At 44.3% G+C, this 19877-nt stretch overlaps 1 protein-coding gene across 1 annotated transcript in view; it reads right to left on the reverse strand.

The window, feature by feature from the left end:
- Positions 1–19877, reverse strand: part of LOC149438118 (synaptotagmin-like protein 4) — a gene marked incomplete at its 3' end in the record, with an annotated part of 50945 nt that overhangs the window by 17357 nt on the left and 13711 nt on the right. The window contains exons 2-7 of the mRNA XM_089660228.1: positions 19090–19264; positions 12588–12803; positions 10066–10181; positions 7610–7721; positions 5072–5206; positions 865–979 (exon numbers count right to left, since the gene is read on the reverse strand). Coding sequence (XP_089516354.1) covers positions 865–979; positions 5072–5206; positions 7610–7721; positions 10066–10181; positions 12588–12803; positions 19090–19208 — 813 coding nt within the window. The remainder of the gene's footprint in view (positions 1–864; positions 980–5071; positions 5207–7609; positions 7722–10065; positions 10182–12587; positions 12804–19089; positions 19265–19877) is intronic.

The raw sequence follows: 19877 nt of genomic DNA on the forward strand, positions 1-19877 counted from the left end.
GACCTTGGCTGCCAAGACATTTAGATGGACCTTGGCTGCCAAGACATTTGGATGGACCTTGGCTGCCAAGACATTTGGATGGACCTTGGCTGCCAAGACATTTGGATGGACCTTGGCTGCCAAGACATTTGGATGGACCTTGGCTGCCGAGACATTTAAATGAACCTTGACTGCCGAGACATTTAGATGAACTTTGGCTGCCGGGACATTTAAATGAACCTTGGTTGCAGAGACATTTAGATGGACCTTGGCTGCCGGGATATTTAGATGGACCTTTTCTGCCGGGACATTTAGATGGACCTTGTCTGTTGGGACCTTTAGATTAACTTTGGTTGCCAGGGCATTTAGATGGACCTTGGTTGCCAGGATATTATTGGAGGAGTCCCAGATACATATGATAGCTGTCAAAAAGTATGGCAGTATTGTAGATACGGAGAATTGGAATTTAATCTTCTACACAGTAAAGCTTTTCCATGATCACCATAGAGATGAGTGAATCTAGAACTGAAGTGCCACTCCATGATATTCAAGTTTAGATACAAGTTTATTCCAATGACAGATTACTTACAAAGCCAGCATGTTTCAGGTGCTGTATCTCTGCCCTCTTCATCAGGGCTCATAAATGACACAACAAAACTATACAGGCACAGTAGTACAAAAACAAATGTTATGACTTACCTGATGACTGCATATCCCTAAGGGAGATTTCCCACCACTTCCTGTTCTGTCAAATAGACAGGAAGTAAGGAGAAGTGTCCCAAATAGGCCAAACACAGCAATAAGAGTTCAGAAGGTCTAACTCTACAATATACCGTATACTTTTGTTGTAAATACTGCAATAACATATCTTGTCTAGAAACCTACTCCTTCAGAATCAGATTGATGAAATTCTCTGGTCCGGGTAGGAACGTTAAGCATATCCACTTTGGCACCGCTGGGGCCAATACATTTCTTTCCATCTTTTTCCATGGAATTCTTTCTAAGAAACAAAAAGGAACACATTTTGCTTTTCACTCAATCAGTGGAACTTTTTACAGTGCCAAACATAACGCATACTTATATACAACTAATATACAAGCGTACCTCGGTTTACGAATTTAATTCGTTCTGCAGGATTTTTCGTATTGCAAAAAATTTGTACACCGAAACGCGGTTTCCCATAGGAATGCACTGAAAACCAATTAATCCATTCTGGAGGTCAGAAAAAAATCAAAAAAAGTCTTATCTGTTCAAAACTCTTTATAAAGTGCACTTTAAAGGCATAAATACTGTACAGGGACATGATTAAAAAAAAATTGTAAATGCATTGAAAACCAATTAATCCATTCCGGAGGTCAGAACAAAATCAAAAAAAGCCTTATCTGTTCAAAACTCTTTAGAAAGTGCACTTAAAAAAGGCATAAATACTGTACAGGGACATGATAAAAAATTAATTCGTCAATGCATTGAAAACCAATTAATCCGTTCCAGAGGTCAGGAAGAGTAAAAAAAAGTCTTCTGTTCAAAACTCTTTATAAAGTGCACTTTAAAGGCATAAATACTGTACAGGGACATGATTAAAAAAAAATCGTAAATGCATTGAAAACCAATTAATCCGTTCGTATTGCAAAAAAAATTAGTAAACTGAGGCATTATTTTCAATGGATTTTCATACGTAAACCGAAAATTACATTAACCAAGGCGTTCATAAACCGAGGTATGCCTGTATTTATTATTGCAGCGTAAAAACAAAAAAAGACATTGAAAAGTCACATTGTAGGACATAAACATATTCTAAGGAATAAGTAAAGGAAAAAGGACATTAACTGATTGATTTAAAGAAATTCTAATAAAGGAGGAGGTGCTTAAAGTGGACCTGTGCCCAGATCATGTACACTATAGTATTTACATATGTACAAGCAGTACAAGCACTTTAACCTCTTGCCGCCCGCAAAACCTACGTGCAGTGGCAGAGGGTGGCTTTACCACCCACATGCTGCACATATGATCAAAAGAACAGTCAAGGGTTCTGTGTTGACAGCAAGCTCCCAGTACAGTGACTGAGTTGTCACAGTTCCTGTTCCTTAGTAATGATTGGAAGTTGGGACAGGCTCCCAATTATATGACTACATGATCCCTCCTCCTGCTGCTGTCCGACAACACAGGACGATGGAGACGGCAGTTCTGAGTGAGAACTTAGAGGAGAGGGAATGTGATGGAGAGAGCACACATCACCTGCACATTGCTCGCCTCCTTTCTGCAAGCTGCCAGCTCTGGACATGTGCAGAACGAAGAAAAAAATTGTTTCATTTCGAATCGATAAGTTAACCTCTTCATGCCGAGTGTATGCAAATATGCATGGTTACATAGTTAGTCTGGCTGAAAAAAAAGACAAAAGTCCATCCAGTTCAACCATTAAAAAAAAATTATAATCCTATACCCACAGTTGATCCAGAGGAAGGCAAAAAAACAGCAAAGCATGATCCTGCAGGAAAAAAAATCCTTCCTGATCCCCCGAGAGGCAATCGGATATTCCCTTGATCAACTTTATCCACAAATGTTATATCCAGTTATATTCTGTGTATCCAAGAAAGAATCCAGGACTTTTTTAAAGCAATCCACTGAGCTGGCCAGAACCAACTCTTGAGGGAGTCTATTCCACATTCTCACAGCTCTTACTGTGAAGAAACCTTTCCGTATTTGGAGATAAAATGTATTTTTCTCCAGACGTAAAGAGTGCCCCCTTGTCCTCTGTGATGACCTCAGGGTGAATAACTTTACACTGAGTTCACTATATGAACCACTGATGTATTTATACATGGAGATCATATCCCCCTTATGTATTATACATGGAGATCATATCCCCCCTTATGTATTATACATGGTGATCATATCCCCCTTATGTATTATACATGGAGATCATATCCCCCCTTATGTATTAAACATGGAGATCATACCCCCCCTTATGTATTATACATGGTGATCATATCCCCCCCTTATGTATTATACATGGAGATCATATCCCCCCTTATGTATTATACATGGAGATCATATCCCCCCTTATGTATTATACATGGTGATCATATCCCCCCCTTATGTATTATACATGGAGATCATATCCCCCCTTATGTATTATACATGGAGATCATATCCCCCCTTATGTATTATACATGGAGACCATATCCCCCCTTATGTATTATACATGGAGATCATATCCCCCCTTATGTATTATACATGGTGATCATATCCCCCCCTTATGTATTATACATTGAGACCATTTCCCCCCTTATGTATTATACATGGAGATCATATCCCCCCTTATGTATTATACATGGTGATCATATCCCCCCTTATGTATTATACATGGTGATCATATCCCCCCTTATGTATTATACATGGAGATCATATCCCCCCTTATGTATTATACATGGTGATCATATCCCCCCTTATGTATTATACATGGAGATCATATCCCCCCTTATGTATTATACATGGTGATCATATCCCCCTTATGTATTATACATGGAGATCATATCCCCCTTATGTATTATACATGGAGATCATATCCCCCTTATGTATTACACATGGTGATCATATCCCCCCTTATGTATTATACTTGGAGATCATATCCCCCCCCCCTTATGTATTATACATGGAGATCATATCCCCCCTTATGTATTATACATGGTGATCATATCCCCCCTTATGTATTATACATGGAGATCATATCCCCCCTTATGTATTATACATGGAGATCATATCCCCCTTATGTATTATACATGGAGATCATATCCCCCCTTAATCTCCTCTTCTCCAGAGAGAATAAATTCAGTTCCTCTAATCTTTCCTCATAGCTGATCTCCTCCATGCCTCTTATCAGTTTGGTTGCGCTTCTCTACTTTCTCCAGTTCCCCAATGTTCTTTTTGTGAATTGGTGCCCAAAACCAAACTGCATATTCCAGATGAGGTCTTACTAATGATTTGTCCAGGGGTAAAATGATATCTCTCTCTCTGAAGTCTATACCTCTTTCAGTTCGAGTTTTGGACAAAATTTTGTTTTGTTATTTTTGATTTGTTTCAATTCGTAACGATTGTAATTCGGAAATTCAAATACATCCGAATAACAAAAATTTCATCTGAGTTTCAATTTGCAAGGAACTAAACTGCACATATCTAGCCAGCTTTCCTTCTGACCATGCAGCCTTGTGCCTCCTCTGCTCCCTTGTATAAACCACTAAAGCCCAAACTCTCCTGCTATTTTGGAGCAGATAGACTATCAGGTGGTCAGCTTGATCAAGCTGTGAATGACGGTGACTGCAGAGGAGCTGCATCATGGACAAAAACACAAGCCCACAACAACAAGCATCACCTACTAAACTAGTCTCTTTCAGACCAGTGTAGTGCCTGATTCTTATTGTTGTGGGCTTGTGTTTTTGTGACTGGGAATCAGCTTGGGCATCCTCCAAACTCATCTCTAACCTGTACGCCAAACTCCCACTTTTTTCTGCTCCAGTTGGTAGAAACCACCACCCATGATCCATGTTTCCTGGATACCCTTAGAGGTAATCAAATTGTTTTTGATTATTATGGATACATCCAGTAAGGTTACCTGCAAAATATAGTCTTGTAGGTGGGACTCCAGGTAGGTTTGGCAAATGTTGTGATTGTTGGTTTAAAGCCCTACTCCAGGCTGGTCACATGATGCACATGGTCATGTTCCTCTTTAACTTATCGCCTGGAGATGGGTAGTACATGATACAAGGAATGGTAATCACAATATTATGTCAGTGCCACTCTCTGCATGGATGCATACAGTACAGGGTGCTGTTGTGACACCTCCTCAGATGGTGGGTCTATGATGTTCTGCTCTCACAGGATGTCCTCAGAAAGCCTGACAACATCTAATGCTAGGAGGAGATTAGCACTGGAGCCAGAGACGATTTTTTTTCTCCATTTTACACCTCCTGGGGCACCATGAAAAAACTAACAAACAAAAAAAAAATCTTTACCTGGATTTGGGATTAATTCTGCAGCATCTACCAAAGACTGAAATACAAGTTTTGGGTAGAAGAACCCTTTGAGTGAAAATCACCTTGACATGGTAGGCGTACTCTTCTTGGAGTCCGTTTTGTAGCTGCTGAGACTCATTTTCTCAGTGGATTCTGTGTCACTCCTCTGATCTCTCAGATCTCTCAGGTCTCTCAGGTCTGGAGAACCAGTTGCCTCCCTGTAATACAATTTAAGTAGGATGTGTTATCCACCATGAAATACACTCACAAGCCACTTTATTAGGTCCACCAAGAAAATCTCCCCCACACCATTACACCACCACTACCGGCCTGAACCGTTCATACAAGGCAGGATGGATCCATGTTTTCATGGTGTTTATGCCAAGTTCGGACCCTACCATCTGAATGTCGCAGCAACCAGTCTGCCCATTCCCCTCTGACATCAGCAAGGAATTTTCAGCCACACAACTGGCTCTCACTGGATATTTTCTCTTTTTCGGACCATTCTCTGTAAACCCTAGAGATGGCTGTGCGTGAAAATCCCAGTAGATCAGCAGTTTTTGAAAGACTCAGACCAGCCCGCCTGGCACCAACAACCATGCCACGTTCAAAGTCATTTAAATCCTCTTTTTTCCCCCATTCTGATGCGAAGTTTGAACTTCAGCATGTCATCTGCACCACGTCTAGATGCCTAAATGCATTGAGTTGCTGCCGTGTGATTGGCTGATTAGCAATTTGTGTTACCAAGCCATTGAACAGGCGTAACTAATGTGGCCGGTGAGTGTATATACTTGTCCTAGATCTCTGGTACGTCTGTTATGCCAATGGTTCAACAGACCTTGTAAACTAAGGAGCTTCCAGTGGTCTCTTGGCTTGATGTTACAGAAAGAACCCGATTGGTTATTATAAGCAACACAGATGGTTCTTAAAGTCTAGTTCAAGAAATTAGAAAAAAAAATCTATCCTCCCTGTTGCCAAGGGTGGTAAGACTACCAGTGGCGGTACAAAGTCAACCATACCCTACGTTGCTGATTGGATCCATACACCTAGGAGAATCGGAAGATGATTGCCCCATTCTTTTATATCTAGATCAGTGGTCTCCAAACTGTGGCCCAGGGTTGGACAAGGCCCTTTGCTTGCCTTTATCTGGCCCTAAGGGCAATGTTCCTCCCATTGATATGGGACAATATTCCTTCCACTGACAATGGGCCACCGACATCAATAATGGGGAACTATTTCTCCCACTGGCACCAACAATGGAGCTCCATTCCTTCCCCTAATACCAAAGACAGGGCATGGTTTACGCCCACTTGCAACAGTCCGGCCCCCTAAAATCGGAAGGACCGTAAATTGTTTAGAAAGTTTGGAGACCCCTGATGTAGATGTACAGAAGCAGATGTGCCTTAGAAGCTGCAGCAAATCAGATAGAGCTCCGCCTCATTTTCCGGCTGGAGGACGTCCGTTTTGAAGTTGTCATAATTTTTCGGAAATGAAGAAATAAAAAAAATGATTTTCACTATTTTTTTTTTATTTTATATACTGTCACCAGTGCAGTACAGCGTCATCATATAACTGGCATGGCGGTGATCAGGGACACTGACTGGTGACAGTACGAAAAAAAAAAATTGATAATTTTTATTTTTTTATTATTTATTATTACATTTTGTTCTCTTTTTTTAAGATTTTTTTTCATATTTCACTATGACCAAAGTAGTATAATGTTACCATAGTAACATTGTACTACTTTGGGGAAGTGATCTGTATTTTTTTTTTTTTTTTTACACAATTTTCTTATAACAAAGAATTTCTTTGCTATAAGCAAGCATTTACCTGAATGAAATCGATTAATTCAGGGGTTTTTTTTTGTGCTTAACTGTGATCATCATCAGCATCATCTCTTTCCTCCGCAGCCTGACTGTCCCTGGCCTTCCCCTTTCACTCACTGGTTTTTGGTTCTTTTAGGCTCAGATCACATGAAGTCTGCATGAAATGTAGTCTGCCTAGGCACCCCCACTCCTCCAGACTGACATCCACCCCTCAAGGTTCTGGGATTGGCATAACTCCTACCAAGAGCCATCCTACAGCTTGCATTAGGACCAGGGGCGGACTGACCATTTGGAAACTCGGGCACTGCCTGAGGGCCCGGGGTCAGTAGGGGGCCCCATGAGATGCCCCTGGTACCTTTTTTCATAGGCTTTTTTTGAGTTTGGGCAAGGACACAGGGGCCCCATGATCCCCTATTGCCCAGGGGCCCCATGAGTTGTCAGTCCGCCCCTGATTAGGACTAAGAACTCTTGAGAAGAGTACTTAGGCAGAGTGCTGTGATGTTTTCAGAAAGCTATGTATAGCCCCCTGCCAGCCCCTCCCACCAAACATGATCTGTCTGCATTGCATAGAGGAGCACAGAGACCCAGTGATGATGTCATTGGATCTAAAATTAAGTAGTCATGAAAATAGAAAGATTTAATTTAAAAATGTCATTAGCATATCAGGGAGAAGGAAAAGCATAAGCAGATTAAATTTCAGCTTCCACTAATGAGCACGGTGTGGACATCTGGATGGTGTTATCTGGTTACGGGAAGCAGAGATTCTGCACAGCGGGAGACCTGTGGTCTGCTTACCCATAATTCTTCTGTCGCTGCTGGGGGCTCTTCTGCTCTATTTTTACTTTCTGCTCATTCATTTGCTGTGTGTATTCGAGGAGAGCCTGCGCTGTCGTCTCTCGCTTGTTCGCTGTGGACAAGAAAGGCTCTTTAATTTCAAACAATCTTTAAATGAAAAGAAACCAAATAGCTGCACACGTCATGAATACACGGCGATTGCCTCACTGAAAGAAACGACGGCCTAAAAATAAAAGTATACAGTTGACAGATAAGGCCACAATCTATGATATGATACAACAAACACAGAGAAAGAGATCTTCAATGAGGGCCTGTGACGACATGGAAACCTGGCCTCTGCAGCACTCTGCACTTTTATTTTGCAATGTTCAATGTGTTAATGAACAAACTGAAATATATACACTGCTCAAAAAATTAAAAGAAGACTTTTCACTCAGAGTATAGTATCAAGTCAATGAAACTCCAGGGCTATTGATCTGGTCAGTTAAGTAGCACAGGGCTTTGTTAATCACTTTCAGCTGCTTTGGTGTTAATGAAATGAACAACAGGTGCACTGGACGGGCAACAATGAGATGACCCCCAAAAGAGAAATGGTTTTACAGGTGGAGGCCACTGACATTTTTTTTCCTGCTCATCTTTTCGGGCCGTTTTTTTGCATTTGGCTAGTGTCCGTGTCACTACTGGTAGCATGAGGCGATCCCTGGACCCTACAGAGGTTGCACAGGCAGTCTAACTCCTCCAGCATGGCACATCAATACATGCCATTGCCAGCAGGGTTTCTATGTGTCCCAGCATAGTCTCACGAGCGTGGAGGAGATTCCGGGAGACAGGCAGTTAATCTAGGAGAGCTGGACAGGGCCGTGGAAGGTCCTTAAGCCATCAGCAGGACCGGTATCTGCTTCTTTGTGCAAGGAGGAACAGGATGAGCACTGGCAGAGCTCTAGAAGATGATCTCCAGCAGGAGAGGACACACAGACCTCTACAGGCTAGACAATGGCACCCTGACTGCCATTAGGTATCGGGATAGAATCCTTGGACCCATTGTCAGACCCTACACTGGTGCAGTGGGTCCTAGGTTCCTCCTGGTGCAGTGGGTCCCGGGTTCCTCCTGGTGCAGAGGGTCCCGGGTTGCTCCTGGTGCAGTGGGTCCCGGGTTCCTCCTGGTGCAGTGGGTCCCGGGTTCCTCCTGGTGCAGAGGGTCCCGGGTTCCTCCTGGTGCAGAGGGTCCCGGGTTCCTCCTGGTGCAGTGGGTCCCGGGTTCCTCCTGGTGCAGTGGGTCCCGGGTTCCTCCTGGTGCAGTGGGTCCCGGGTTCCTCCTGGTGCACAGGGTCTCGGGTTCCTCCTGGTGCACAGGGTTCCGGGTTCCTCCTGGTGCACAGGGTCCCGGGTTCCTCCTGGTGCAGAGGGTCCCGGGTTCCCCCTGGTGCAGTGGGTCACGGGTTCCTCCTGGTGCAGAGGGTCACGGGTTCCTCCTGGTGCAGTGGGTCACGGGTTCCTCCTGGTGCAGTGGGTCACGGGTTCCTCCTGGTGCAGAGGGTCCCGGGTTCCTCCTGGTGCAGAGGGTCCCGGGTTCCTCCTGGTGCAGAGGGTCCCGGGTTCCTCCTGGTGCAGAGGGTCCCGGGTTCCTCCTGGTGCAGAGGGTCCCGGGTTCCTCCTGGTGCAGAGGGTCCCGGGTTCCTCCTGGTGCAGAGGGTCCCGGGTTTTTTTCCTGGTGCAGAGGGTCCCGGGTTCCTCCTGGTGCAGTGGGTCCCGGGTTCACCTGGTGCAGTGGGTCCCGGGTTCCTCCTGGTGCAGTGGGTCCTGGGTTCCTCCTGGTGCAGAGGGTCCCGGGTTCCTCCTGGTGCAGTGGGTCCTGGGTTCCTCCTGGTACATGACAATGCCCGGCCTCATGTGGGGAGAGTATGCAGGCAGTTCCTGGAGGAAGAAGGAATTGATACCACTGAATGGCCCCCACACCTAATTCCAATAGAACCCCTCTGGGATGTCATGTTTCGGTCCATCCAACGCCGCCAGGTTGCACCTCAGACTGTCCAGGAGCTCAGTGATGCCCTGGTCCAGATCTGGGAGGAAACACCCCAGGACACCATCGTGTCGCCAGGAGCCTCCCCCGGCATTGTCAGGCATGCATTCAAGCACGTGGGGGCCATACAGACTACTGAGGACCATTCTGAGTTGCTGCAATGACATCTCAGCAAAATGGACTCGCCTGCTGCATCAATTTTTCACATTGATTTTCGGGGTGTCTTTGAATTCAGTCCTCTGTAGGTCGATCATTTTCATTTCCATCAAACGATGGGACATACTTACGTTCCTAACACATTACCCGTCCATGTCAGTATAGAGATCCAGCAGGAGATTTTCCCCATTGAGATCTGATGGGTTTTCAAAGTCTTCCTTTCATTTTTTTGAGCCGTGTATAAAAAGTGAGCAAACAACCCTTTTACTTAACCACACACCTGGCCCCGGAGGCTTGCGGCGTAGCGATATCCTCACTAAATCGCTGCCGAGTCTGTTGGCGAAACGATTCACCTTCTGGTCATAAAACCAATCCCCAGTTGATTTTTTCAGCTCCCTGTGCAAGAAAGATGCTGTTTAAAATAACATCTACAAGCAAAAAACCACCTGTGCCTCAATAGACTCAATGGGGTAGTACTAAAACTGAAGCACTCAGAATTGGGTGTGGCTGTGCATGGCAGCCAATCAGCTTCTAACTTCAGCTTGTTCAATTAAGTTTGGACAATAAAACATGGAAGCCAATTGGTTTCTATGCAGAGCTGCACCAGATTTTGTGCTCTACAGTTTTAGTAAATCTCCCCCAATATTTACAAAGAAAAAGCAGATTTATCTCTATGCTGTAGATATATTTTCCAGCATGCTGGAGAATGTTTGCATCCATCTTCTCTAAATTCCATTAGTACACACACACACACACACACACAGTTGAAATGTGTTTTTATTACAAAACATATGAGAAATATTTTTAAAAATACTTTTCAAATATACTGTAGGTCTTTAAAAATACAAATCTACATTTTTGGAATGCATTTACAAATATATGTAAAAATCTATGTTAAAATGACTTTTTTATATGTTAAATAAAATCTGAAGAATATATTTCAAAAATATATATTTTTAAATATATTCTTCAGATATATTTTTAAAAATATATATTTTTTAAATATATTCTTTAGATATTTTTTTTAAATTGCGTATATATACACGTGATCTTGCATCTCCAGGTAGGGGACCTGCGCAAGAAGCGTGCGCCCTACCTGCATCGCTATTTGCGGCCTCAGCTGTCAATCACAGGGTCCCGGCCGATGATTACTCGCCGGCACCTGGTGATCGCCAAGTAATACGAACGGGGAGAGAGAACTGTATGTAAACAATACAGATCTCTTCCCTGTCAACTCCTGCACACTGCTTTGTATGGCTCTGCATAGCAGTGTTCTTACAGTGAAGCACACACACGGCCCCCTAATAAAGCACACGCAGTACACAGTTAACCCTTTGATAGCCCCAGATGTTAACCCCTTCCTGCCCAGTGCCATTAGTACAGTGTCAGTGATATTTATTAGCATTGATCACTGTATAGGTGTCACTGGGGATGTCAGTGAAAAGAAGTCAGTTTCCCCCCCAGTGTCAGATTGCCCACCGCAGTCCCGCCATAAGTCACTGTCATTACTAGTATAAAAAAAAAATTCCAGCATCTATAACGCCATTTGTAAACGCTATAACTGTTATGTAAACCAATTAATTTACACGTATTGGGATTTTTTTTTAGCAAAGCCATGGAGCAGAATACATTTTGGCCTAAATTTATGACAAAATTAGATTTTTAAATTTTTTTTACTGGACATGTTCAATAGCAAAAAGTAAAAAATATTGTTTTTTGCTCAAAATTGTTGCTGTTTTTTTTTTTAGTGCAAAAAATAAAAAAAACGCACAAGCGATCAAATACCAGTGTAAGAAAGCTCTATTTTTTGGGGGGAAAGGATGTAAATTTAATTTGGGTGCGGCATTGTATGACCGTGCAATTGCGAGCTAAAGAAATGCCTGGTCAGGAAGGGGGGGGGGGGAATCCTCTGGAGGTTCACTGAACAAGCTGAAGTTAAAAGCTGATTGGCTCCAACGCATAGCTGCACCAGATCCTAAGCCTGGGTTCACATATACAGTATGCAGTTTGGTATATCGTATGTGATTCACACAGGAACCGCACCACATTCCTGTGCCAATCACATGCGATTGTGTGCGGTGCAATTGGAGTCATACATTTTGTATAGCTCTAATCGCAACGCACCCGCACCAAAAACGTGCAGGAACCTTTTTTTTGGTCCGCACTAGAATCGGATCGCATGGGTATTCACACCTATGTTATCCGATTCTGCACATTGCACCGCGTTTTGCGGATTGCTTTTGGGGTGTTGTTAACTTAACATACACACCCGCAGCGGTTCACATGAACGGGGTGCGATTCTGATGCGGTGCGGAATTTACACTGAAAACGCTGCGAATTCTGGACCGCATCAGTGTGAACCCGGGCTCAGTGCACTAGCTTTAGTAAATCTACCCTGCTGCCTCTGAAGAAATCAATATGGGAGCTGCCATTGTGAGTCAGTAACCTGGAATGAGCATGGAGCAGGGGCGGACTGACCATTTGGAAACTCGGGCACTGCCCCAGGGCCCGGGGTCAATGGGGGGCCCCATGAGATGACCCTGGTACCTTTTTCATAGGCTTTTTTGACTTTGGGCAAGGACACAGGGGCCCCATGATCCCCTATTGCCCGGGGGCCCCATGAGTTGTCAGTCTACCACTGGCATGGAGCCAGTGAAGTCCCAGGATACCTGATATGCAAATACTGGCTCTGGGTCAGCAATGGCAGTTTTTTTAATGTCATCCTTCACAATGTCATCCTTCATCCGTCATACATACCAATGTATACAGCGAGCCCCGATGACATACAGAAATGTAACTCACGCTTCCTTGATGCAGACTTTGCACTTCCAGCCCCCAGTAACAGTCTCCATCCTGCAGTCTTTGCACACTAGGTGGTTACAGCTCCGGCATGTGTTAGTTTTGGGGAGCATCCGGCCCACATTCTGCTGGCAGCGGGCGCAGGTCCTGTCGCTGTAGCGTTGGCTCCCCCTTTTTGCTCCTTTTCTCCGTATGTCAAGCAGCTCATTCTTCAGCTTCCTATAAAAGAGAGAACATGAAGATGGGAATCCCAGAAGTCCTAAAGTAACTTTACTACTGTAGCCCTACCTTTGAGAGGGCCGCTGTGCTTCTAGGTCCCCCTAAGTTCTGCACAGCCAGGCAACACGCATTGTCCACACTTTCATCCACAGTCAGTGAACAGTCCATGAGCTTGGTTTTTATTATTTTATTATGGGAAAAGAACTTGGATAGGGTAATCGGGATTACGGGATGCCCAACAAGACAATCAATGCACGGGGACAACTGCCTTCCTATTTACAGAAACAGATCCTGGAACGTTCTTTTCCTTGAAAGCCTTCAGTCATTGCAGATCAGTAGCAATTGCCCCTTATGGGCGAGGGACTCTCAGCTTCTTGTAAACTACATACAGAGATGTTTCCTCTCCCCTGTAGAATTGCTCCCAGCTCCACAGCCTGCAGACACAACCAGCGCTCCTGGCTGCCTTGAAGACCTCCCAGGACAAGGATAAATTATTAAGAAAAGTGCTGTCCTTTGAAAGCTTGCAACATGTGGCCCCTTGTGAATCTCTGGGTGTGCTGATGTACTTACTCTGTCCTCCTTGCTCCTGCTGCTCCCAGGCATTGATTCTGTTCATGCCGTACTTCTGAATGGATACTCCTGAGCCAGCCCGAGCCCAGCCTGGAGGCCAGTCCCCCCCAGACCTAGGGGACCCCTCCCAGACCATTCTCCTCAGCACTCCATCTTCTACCCGACTCCCTAGCCTGCCTGACTATCCCATAGTTATGGACTGGTCCCCTACTCTACCAGGGCCTCCAAACCTGGGATTGGTTAGACTCCCACAAACAGTCAGATTAGGTCTCCACCTCTTCTGCCTACTGGCTTCTGGAAGGTTCCCAAGGTCCTCCAGAACCAGGTGAAGGCGATAGAGTCCCAATCTGTTAATAGATATTGGCACCACAAAAGATTATAAAAATGTATAACGTTTATTGTATAAACATTAAAAGTGCATGTAGAACCATGTCCAATACTTCAACATAGGGTTCATATACAGGGGTCGGACAAAAAAATGGCAACACTACATGATTTGCAGGTGTGAAAGTGACAACTTGTTTCATGTTGAAAGCGGAAGTGATGCAACATCTTTTTCTTCCACTGTGTGATGAGACACCTAGGTAACAGGTGGAAAGCCTCACTTTTGTCATTCACTGCATGTGCTGCTGGTAATACAGAGTCATGTCAGATCTTACTGAGCTTCAAGGAGGGCAAATTGTTGGTGCAGCGTAGCTGGTGCCTCTGTGACTGATTTTTCCAGTTTATTTGCCGTGTCATGAGGTCCAGTATCAAAGGTTAGGACGGCATATACAGTTTCCTGGAAAACAATGTTTGATGAGCATAAGCGCGGACAGCATGGTCAACTGACCAAAAGAGAAAAAAAGGACATTGCGCAGGATTGTGACCTGGATTATGAACAAAAACTGCTGCAAAGGTGACTGCAGAGCTCAATCTCAGTCTCCCAATGCCCGTGTCCACAAAAACTGTGCGGAGGGAACTCCATAAGTAGAACATTCACTGGAGAGGTGCAATTGCCAAACTACTAGTGACCAATATTAATACTCAGAAGAGGAAAGAGCAGGGCAACGACCAATAAATCATGGACTATCGATCAGCGAAAGACTGTAATGTGGTCTGATGAATCGAGCTTACACTGTTCCCAACCACGAGATGTGTTTACGCATGGCCAACACCATCCCAAGCTTACAACCAGGACTGTCTTGTGCCAACGGTAAAGCATGGTGGCGGCACAATCATGGTTTGGGCCATATCTTGGTATTCTGCAGGCCCGATCATTACTGTGAAAGGTAGAGTCACTGCCAGCGACTTTGTACAAATGTTGGCCAACCTTGTGCATCTCATGGGGCAGACATTGTTTTCCGAAGACCGCACCATTTACCAAGACGATAATGCTCCGATTCATACAGCTGATGCGGTCACATCCTGGTTTGTAAGTACGCAGAGGACGTCTCAAACCTTCCCTGGGCACCACCAGTGTTGTATAGGCAATGCAAAAATTGGCTCCCCCCCCCCCCCCCAAGGAGAGACCCTGACACCGACAAACACCCCCACAAAGAGAGCCTGACATTGACCAACAACACCCCAGCCCCCCACCCACATCCAAGAGAGCCTTCCACTACCACCTCCCTGCATACACTGGCAACCCCCCCCAACCCCTACGATAGAGAAAACACTCACCTTCACAGCTCCGGACATCCCCGGGAACAAGAGTCAGGCTCTACATACACCATCAAGCAGCCCCTCTCAGATCCCACCTGGTCCCCATGCTGCATGTGTCCCTTCTTCTACCCCTTTTTTTTTGGGGGGGCGGCACTGCCCCCCTGAAAAATGCTGCTGCCCCCCTGAAAGATGCCGCTGCCCCCATGAAAAATGTCACCCTAGGCAAATGCCTTGTTTTCCTTGTGGTAAATATGCCCCTGGGCGCCACAGTCTCCAGGCCTCAATATCATAGAGCCACTATGGTCAATTTTGGAAAACAAGGTTTGGGCTCATAATTTTTGCAGGAAGATTGGTATCAGATTCCATCATCCACCATCCAAAACCTATATTTGTCAATTCCCTTGGAGAATGCAGGTCGTATTGGATGCCAAAGGCAGTTCAACACCATATTAGGTATCAATTTTGTTCTTTTACCTGGTCTTTCCATAATATTGTCCAACCCCTGTATTTTTTCCATCTAACAATCCATATGTCAATGTGTTTCGAATGATCATACATCTTCTTCTGGAGAACATGTGAATGAGATCAGTACACCGGAACCTGGTCTATTAAAACCAAAGAGATATACAATCTTCTGGAACAAGACTAATGCGAATCATCATTTCCAGAGGGAGCCACAGAAGCAGATAAAATGGCCGAAGGACACCCAATCCTCACACAAGGGGCACTATGTGGATTATTTACTAAAACTGTCGAGTGCAAAATCTGGTGCAGCTCTGCATACAAACCAATCAGCTTCCAGGTTTTATTGCCAAAGCTTAATTGAACAAGCTGAAGTTAGAAGCTGATTGGCTACCATGCACAGATGCACCTGATTCTGAGTGCTCCAGTTTTGGCAAATCTACCCCTAGGAGTGTATAGCCCAGCCCAGTGTCAGTCAAATCTCCAAAGGAGGAACTCTCCAATTTATAGAGATCCGAAGAGAGTCCAACACACACAGCAAAAAGTCCCAGATAGTCATGTGTCATATAGAGTCATCCAGCATGTACATCCAACATCCCCCATCACACTTCCATAGCTACAATTATCTTGGTATCTTAGACACAATATTTAGGATGTGGGCAAAAAGGGCACAGAACCCCTGATGAAGCCACGTGACCCGGTGGCGTAACGCGTAGGGGAGGGGCTCTGACATCACGACGCTTAACGCAACATACAGCAAGTATTTAACAATATTGGAAAACTGTACTGTGGATTAAAATTTTAACTTTTAATGCGGCTTTAACTTGCAATACATGTGAGTGCACTGCTTTATTGAAATTAAATTTTAAAGAGGATAAGGCACTATTTCCTTTTATTACATTTCATGACCATTACATCTATAGAGCAAAATCCCTAAGGAAGCAAGGGGACCCCCTGCTGGGAAGAGGGAACACTCCACCCGTCCAACCATCCATCCCAGGGGAAGAGGGATAATCCTATCCATTTACCACTAAGTCCAATTAAAAGGACACAAGCTTTTTATGACCTAACGTGATATTATTATTATTATACAGTATTTATAAAGCGCCAATAGTTCGCTCAGCGCTGTACATTATAAAGGGGGACAGAACATGTGACAGAACAATACCAATACAATGCAAAACATGAGGGGATCGAGGGCCCTGCTCTTTCAAGCTTACAATCTAGGAGGGAGGGGATGGTGGCACAGGAGGAGATAGCTGTGGGGGATGGAGTGGTAGGAAGAGTGGAGGAGGTCGGCAAGTTAGCAGGGGGCGGGGTAGGCTTCCCTGAAGAGATGGGTTTTCAGGGTGCGCCTAAAGGAGAGGAGAGTAGGTGATAATCTGATGGGTTGGGGCAGGGAGTTCCAGAGGATGGGTGACACCCTGGAAAAGTCCTGGAGGCGGGCATGGGAGGAGGAGACCAGGGAACTAGAGAGAAGGGGGTCTTGTGAGGAGCGGAGTGTGCGTGTTGGGTGGTACTTGGATATTAGGTCAGTGATGTAGTTCGAGGCAGTATGGTGGACGGCTTTGTACATCAGTGTTAGGATTTTGAATTTGATCCGTTGCGCAATCGGAAGCCAGTGGAGGGATTGGCAGAGGGGGGTGGCGGAGATGGAGCGGTTGGAAAGGTGAATGAGTCTGGCTGCCGTATTCAGGATGGACTGAAGCGGGGATAGCCAGCGGCGAGGCAGGCCAGTGAGGAGGGAGTTGCAGTAGTCGAGTCGTGATATGATGAGGGAGTGGATGAGCTGTTTAGTGGTTTCTGGGGTTAGGAACGTGCGGATTTTGGCGATGTTGCGGAGGTGGAGTCTGCATGAGCTTGTTAAAGATTGGACTTGGGGCTGGAAGGATAGGTTGGAGTCCAGAATGACACCCAGTACTCTGGCCTGCGGGGCGGGTTTGATGGTGGCGTTGTTGGATGTGATGGAGAATATACACCAGGTGAGAGCACAACCAGTGAAGGAGTAGAATATTTTTTTGATTAGTGAACGGCACGGCTATTATCCTAGAACTAGAAGAAGTGTCAAAGACACGGACTTAATACGGACATATTTGCAGTGGCACTATAACTGCAGTGATATTGTTATGTATTCCTTTGATGCTGGACTATTATATAAAAACAATACAAAGCATCACTGAAAACACATTAAAGTAACGATGAAATCATTAGAGAGGCTTTTTGAGCACCTAAGTTAAAGTTCACTTCATTTTATCTAATACAGGCGTACCTCGGTTTACGAATTTAATTCGTTCTGCGGGACTTTTCATATTGTGAAAAATTTGTATACCGAAACGTGGTTTCCTATAAGAATGCATTGAAAACCAATTAATCCGTTCCAGAGGTCAGAAAATTAAAAAAAAAAAAAGTCTTATCTGTTCAAAACTCTTTATAAAGCGCACTTTAAAGGCATAAATACTGCACAGGGATATGGTAAAAAAAGATTTGTAAATGCATTGAAAAGCAATGAATCTGTTCCGGAGGTCAGAAAAAAGGAAAAAACAAGAATTTTATCTGTTCAAAACTCTATATAAAGTGCACGTTAAAAGGCATATTACTGTACAGGGACATGATTAAAAAAAATTTGTAAATGCATTGAAAACCAATGAATCCATTCTGGGGGTCAGAAAAAAGTAAAAAAAAAAAAAAAGTCTTCTGTTCAAAACTCTTTATAAAGTGCACTTTAAAGGCATAAATACTGTACAGGGATATAATAAAAAACAAATTGTAAATGCGTTGAAAACCAATTAATCCGTTCCGGAGGTCAGAAAAAAGTATAAAAAAAGTCTTCTATTCAAAACTCTTTATAAAAGGCATAGTACTGTACAGGGACATGATTAAAAACAATTCATAAATGTATTGAAAGCCAATTAATTTGTTCATATTGCGAAAAAAATTTGTAAACCGGAGGCATTATTTTCAATGGATTTTCGTTCGTAAACCGAGGTACGCCTGTATAAACTAAAATATTTTTAAAATGCATTACTTTGTAAAATATGATCAGAGTCAGTTTTCTTGTCTTGAAGATATATTTTAAAATTGCCAGTCAACTCAATACTGAGACTTTTATTATGAGCAGATGCTGTAAATGTCCAGCCGGTCATGTTCCTGGTCCATGTTGCTGTGTTCCTGGTCCACCTACCACAGACACATCGGGAAAGTCTTTCCTTACAGTTGGTTTCCTCCAGGGGCAGACTTACCATTTGAGAACGTGGGCACTGCCCGAAGGCCCGGGTTCAGTAGCGGGCCCAATGAGATACCCCTGGTACCTTTCATAGGCCTTTTTGGGTATGGTTTGAGTGTGGGTGGGGACACAGGGGCCCCATGATCCCCTATTGCCCGGGGGCCCCAAGAGTTGTCAGTCCGCCCCTGGTTTCCTCATTTGTGTTGGATGCAATGTAAAGGGTGGAAAGCTCCTTGAAGTGGCTTCAGAAGAGAAGCTATGGACTTTGATGGAGATCTCATCACTGCAAAACTCTAGGAGGTCCAAGAAGCCAGGGAGATAGATAACCCAACCCAACATCCACCTCTAACTGAAATCACATCTATGAAAAAATATTTCCTTCCCAACCTGATCCGTCTGTCTTCAGTTTTCCGTAAATCTTCGTCTCGTTGTAGGACTTGCAGGATGAGGTCTCGTTCTGTCTCCGAGAGGAAAGACAAGTTCACCACTTCTGTGGTTTGTGCCATGGTGGCTCTTTGGTTTCCTCTCTAGAATGTTACGATACTTGCAGTCATATGACAGCCTGCAAAAAATGTGATAAAGAAAGACGATAAATTACATAAATGAGCAAATTAGTCTAACAAAGTTATCCAACACATGCATGGAAATTGGTTTTGGTTGGAGGTCTACTTTAGAGGACCAGCGAGTTTCAGATATGGACTTTCTTTATTACAATATAATTGATGCTAGTTTTGGTTATGTGTGTAGGTAAGATTTGGGGACACCATTAAAAAGAGGAACTAAACTCCCAATTATCAATAAATATTTTTTTATAATTTTTCTGCTTATGTAGTAAATAGATAGGAAGGTGTTTTATATTTATGTGTGTTAAACTTTTTTTTTTAGTTACTTCCTGGTTTGTGGCCTAGGCCAAAATGACGTCATACGTCCTAGGAGTCTTTGTGGGTAACTTTTTTCTTTCATCTGGAGGAGGGGCGGGGGAGATTTCTCAGCTAAGCAGAAACCTCATGTCTGCAAGCCTGAGTTAACCTCTTGCTGTCCGCCTGCTGTTTATAAACGGCAGGGCGGTGGCAGTCCAATGGCGGGTTGCCGTTCCTAAACGGCACCCGCCTTTTCTAGCTGTGCGCGCTCCCTGGGAATGCGCATCACCGCGATCCGGTGCCCGCTGTGTCCTC

Source organism: Staurois parvus, unplaced genomic scaffold (assembly GCF_062004578.1).
Source record: "Staurois parvus isolate SC_StPar_1 unplaced genomic scaffold, SC_StPar_1.0 ptg001216l, whole genome shotgun sequence".
Classification (NCBI taxonomy): domain Eukaryota; kingdom Metazoa; phylum Chordata; class Amphibia; order Anura; family Ranidae; genus Staurois; species Staurois parvus.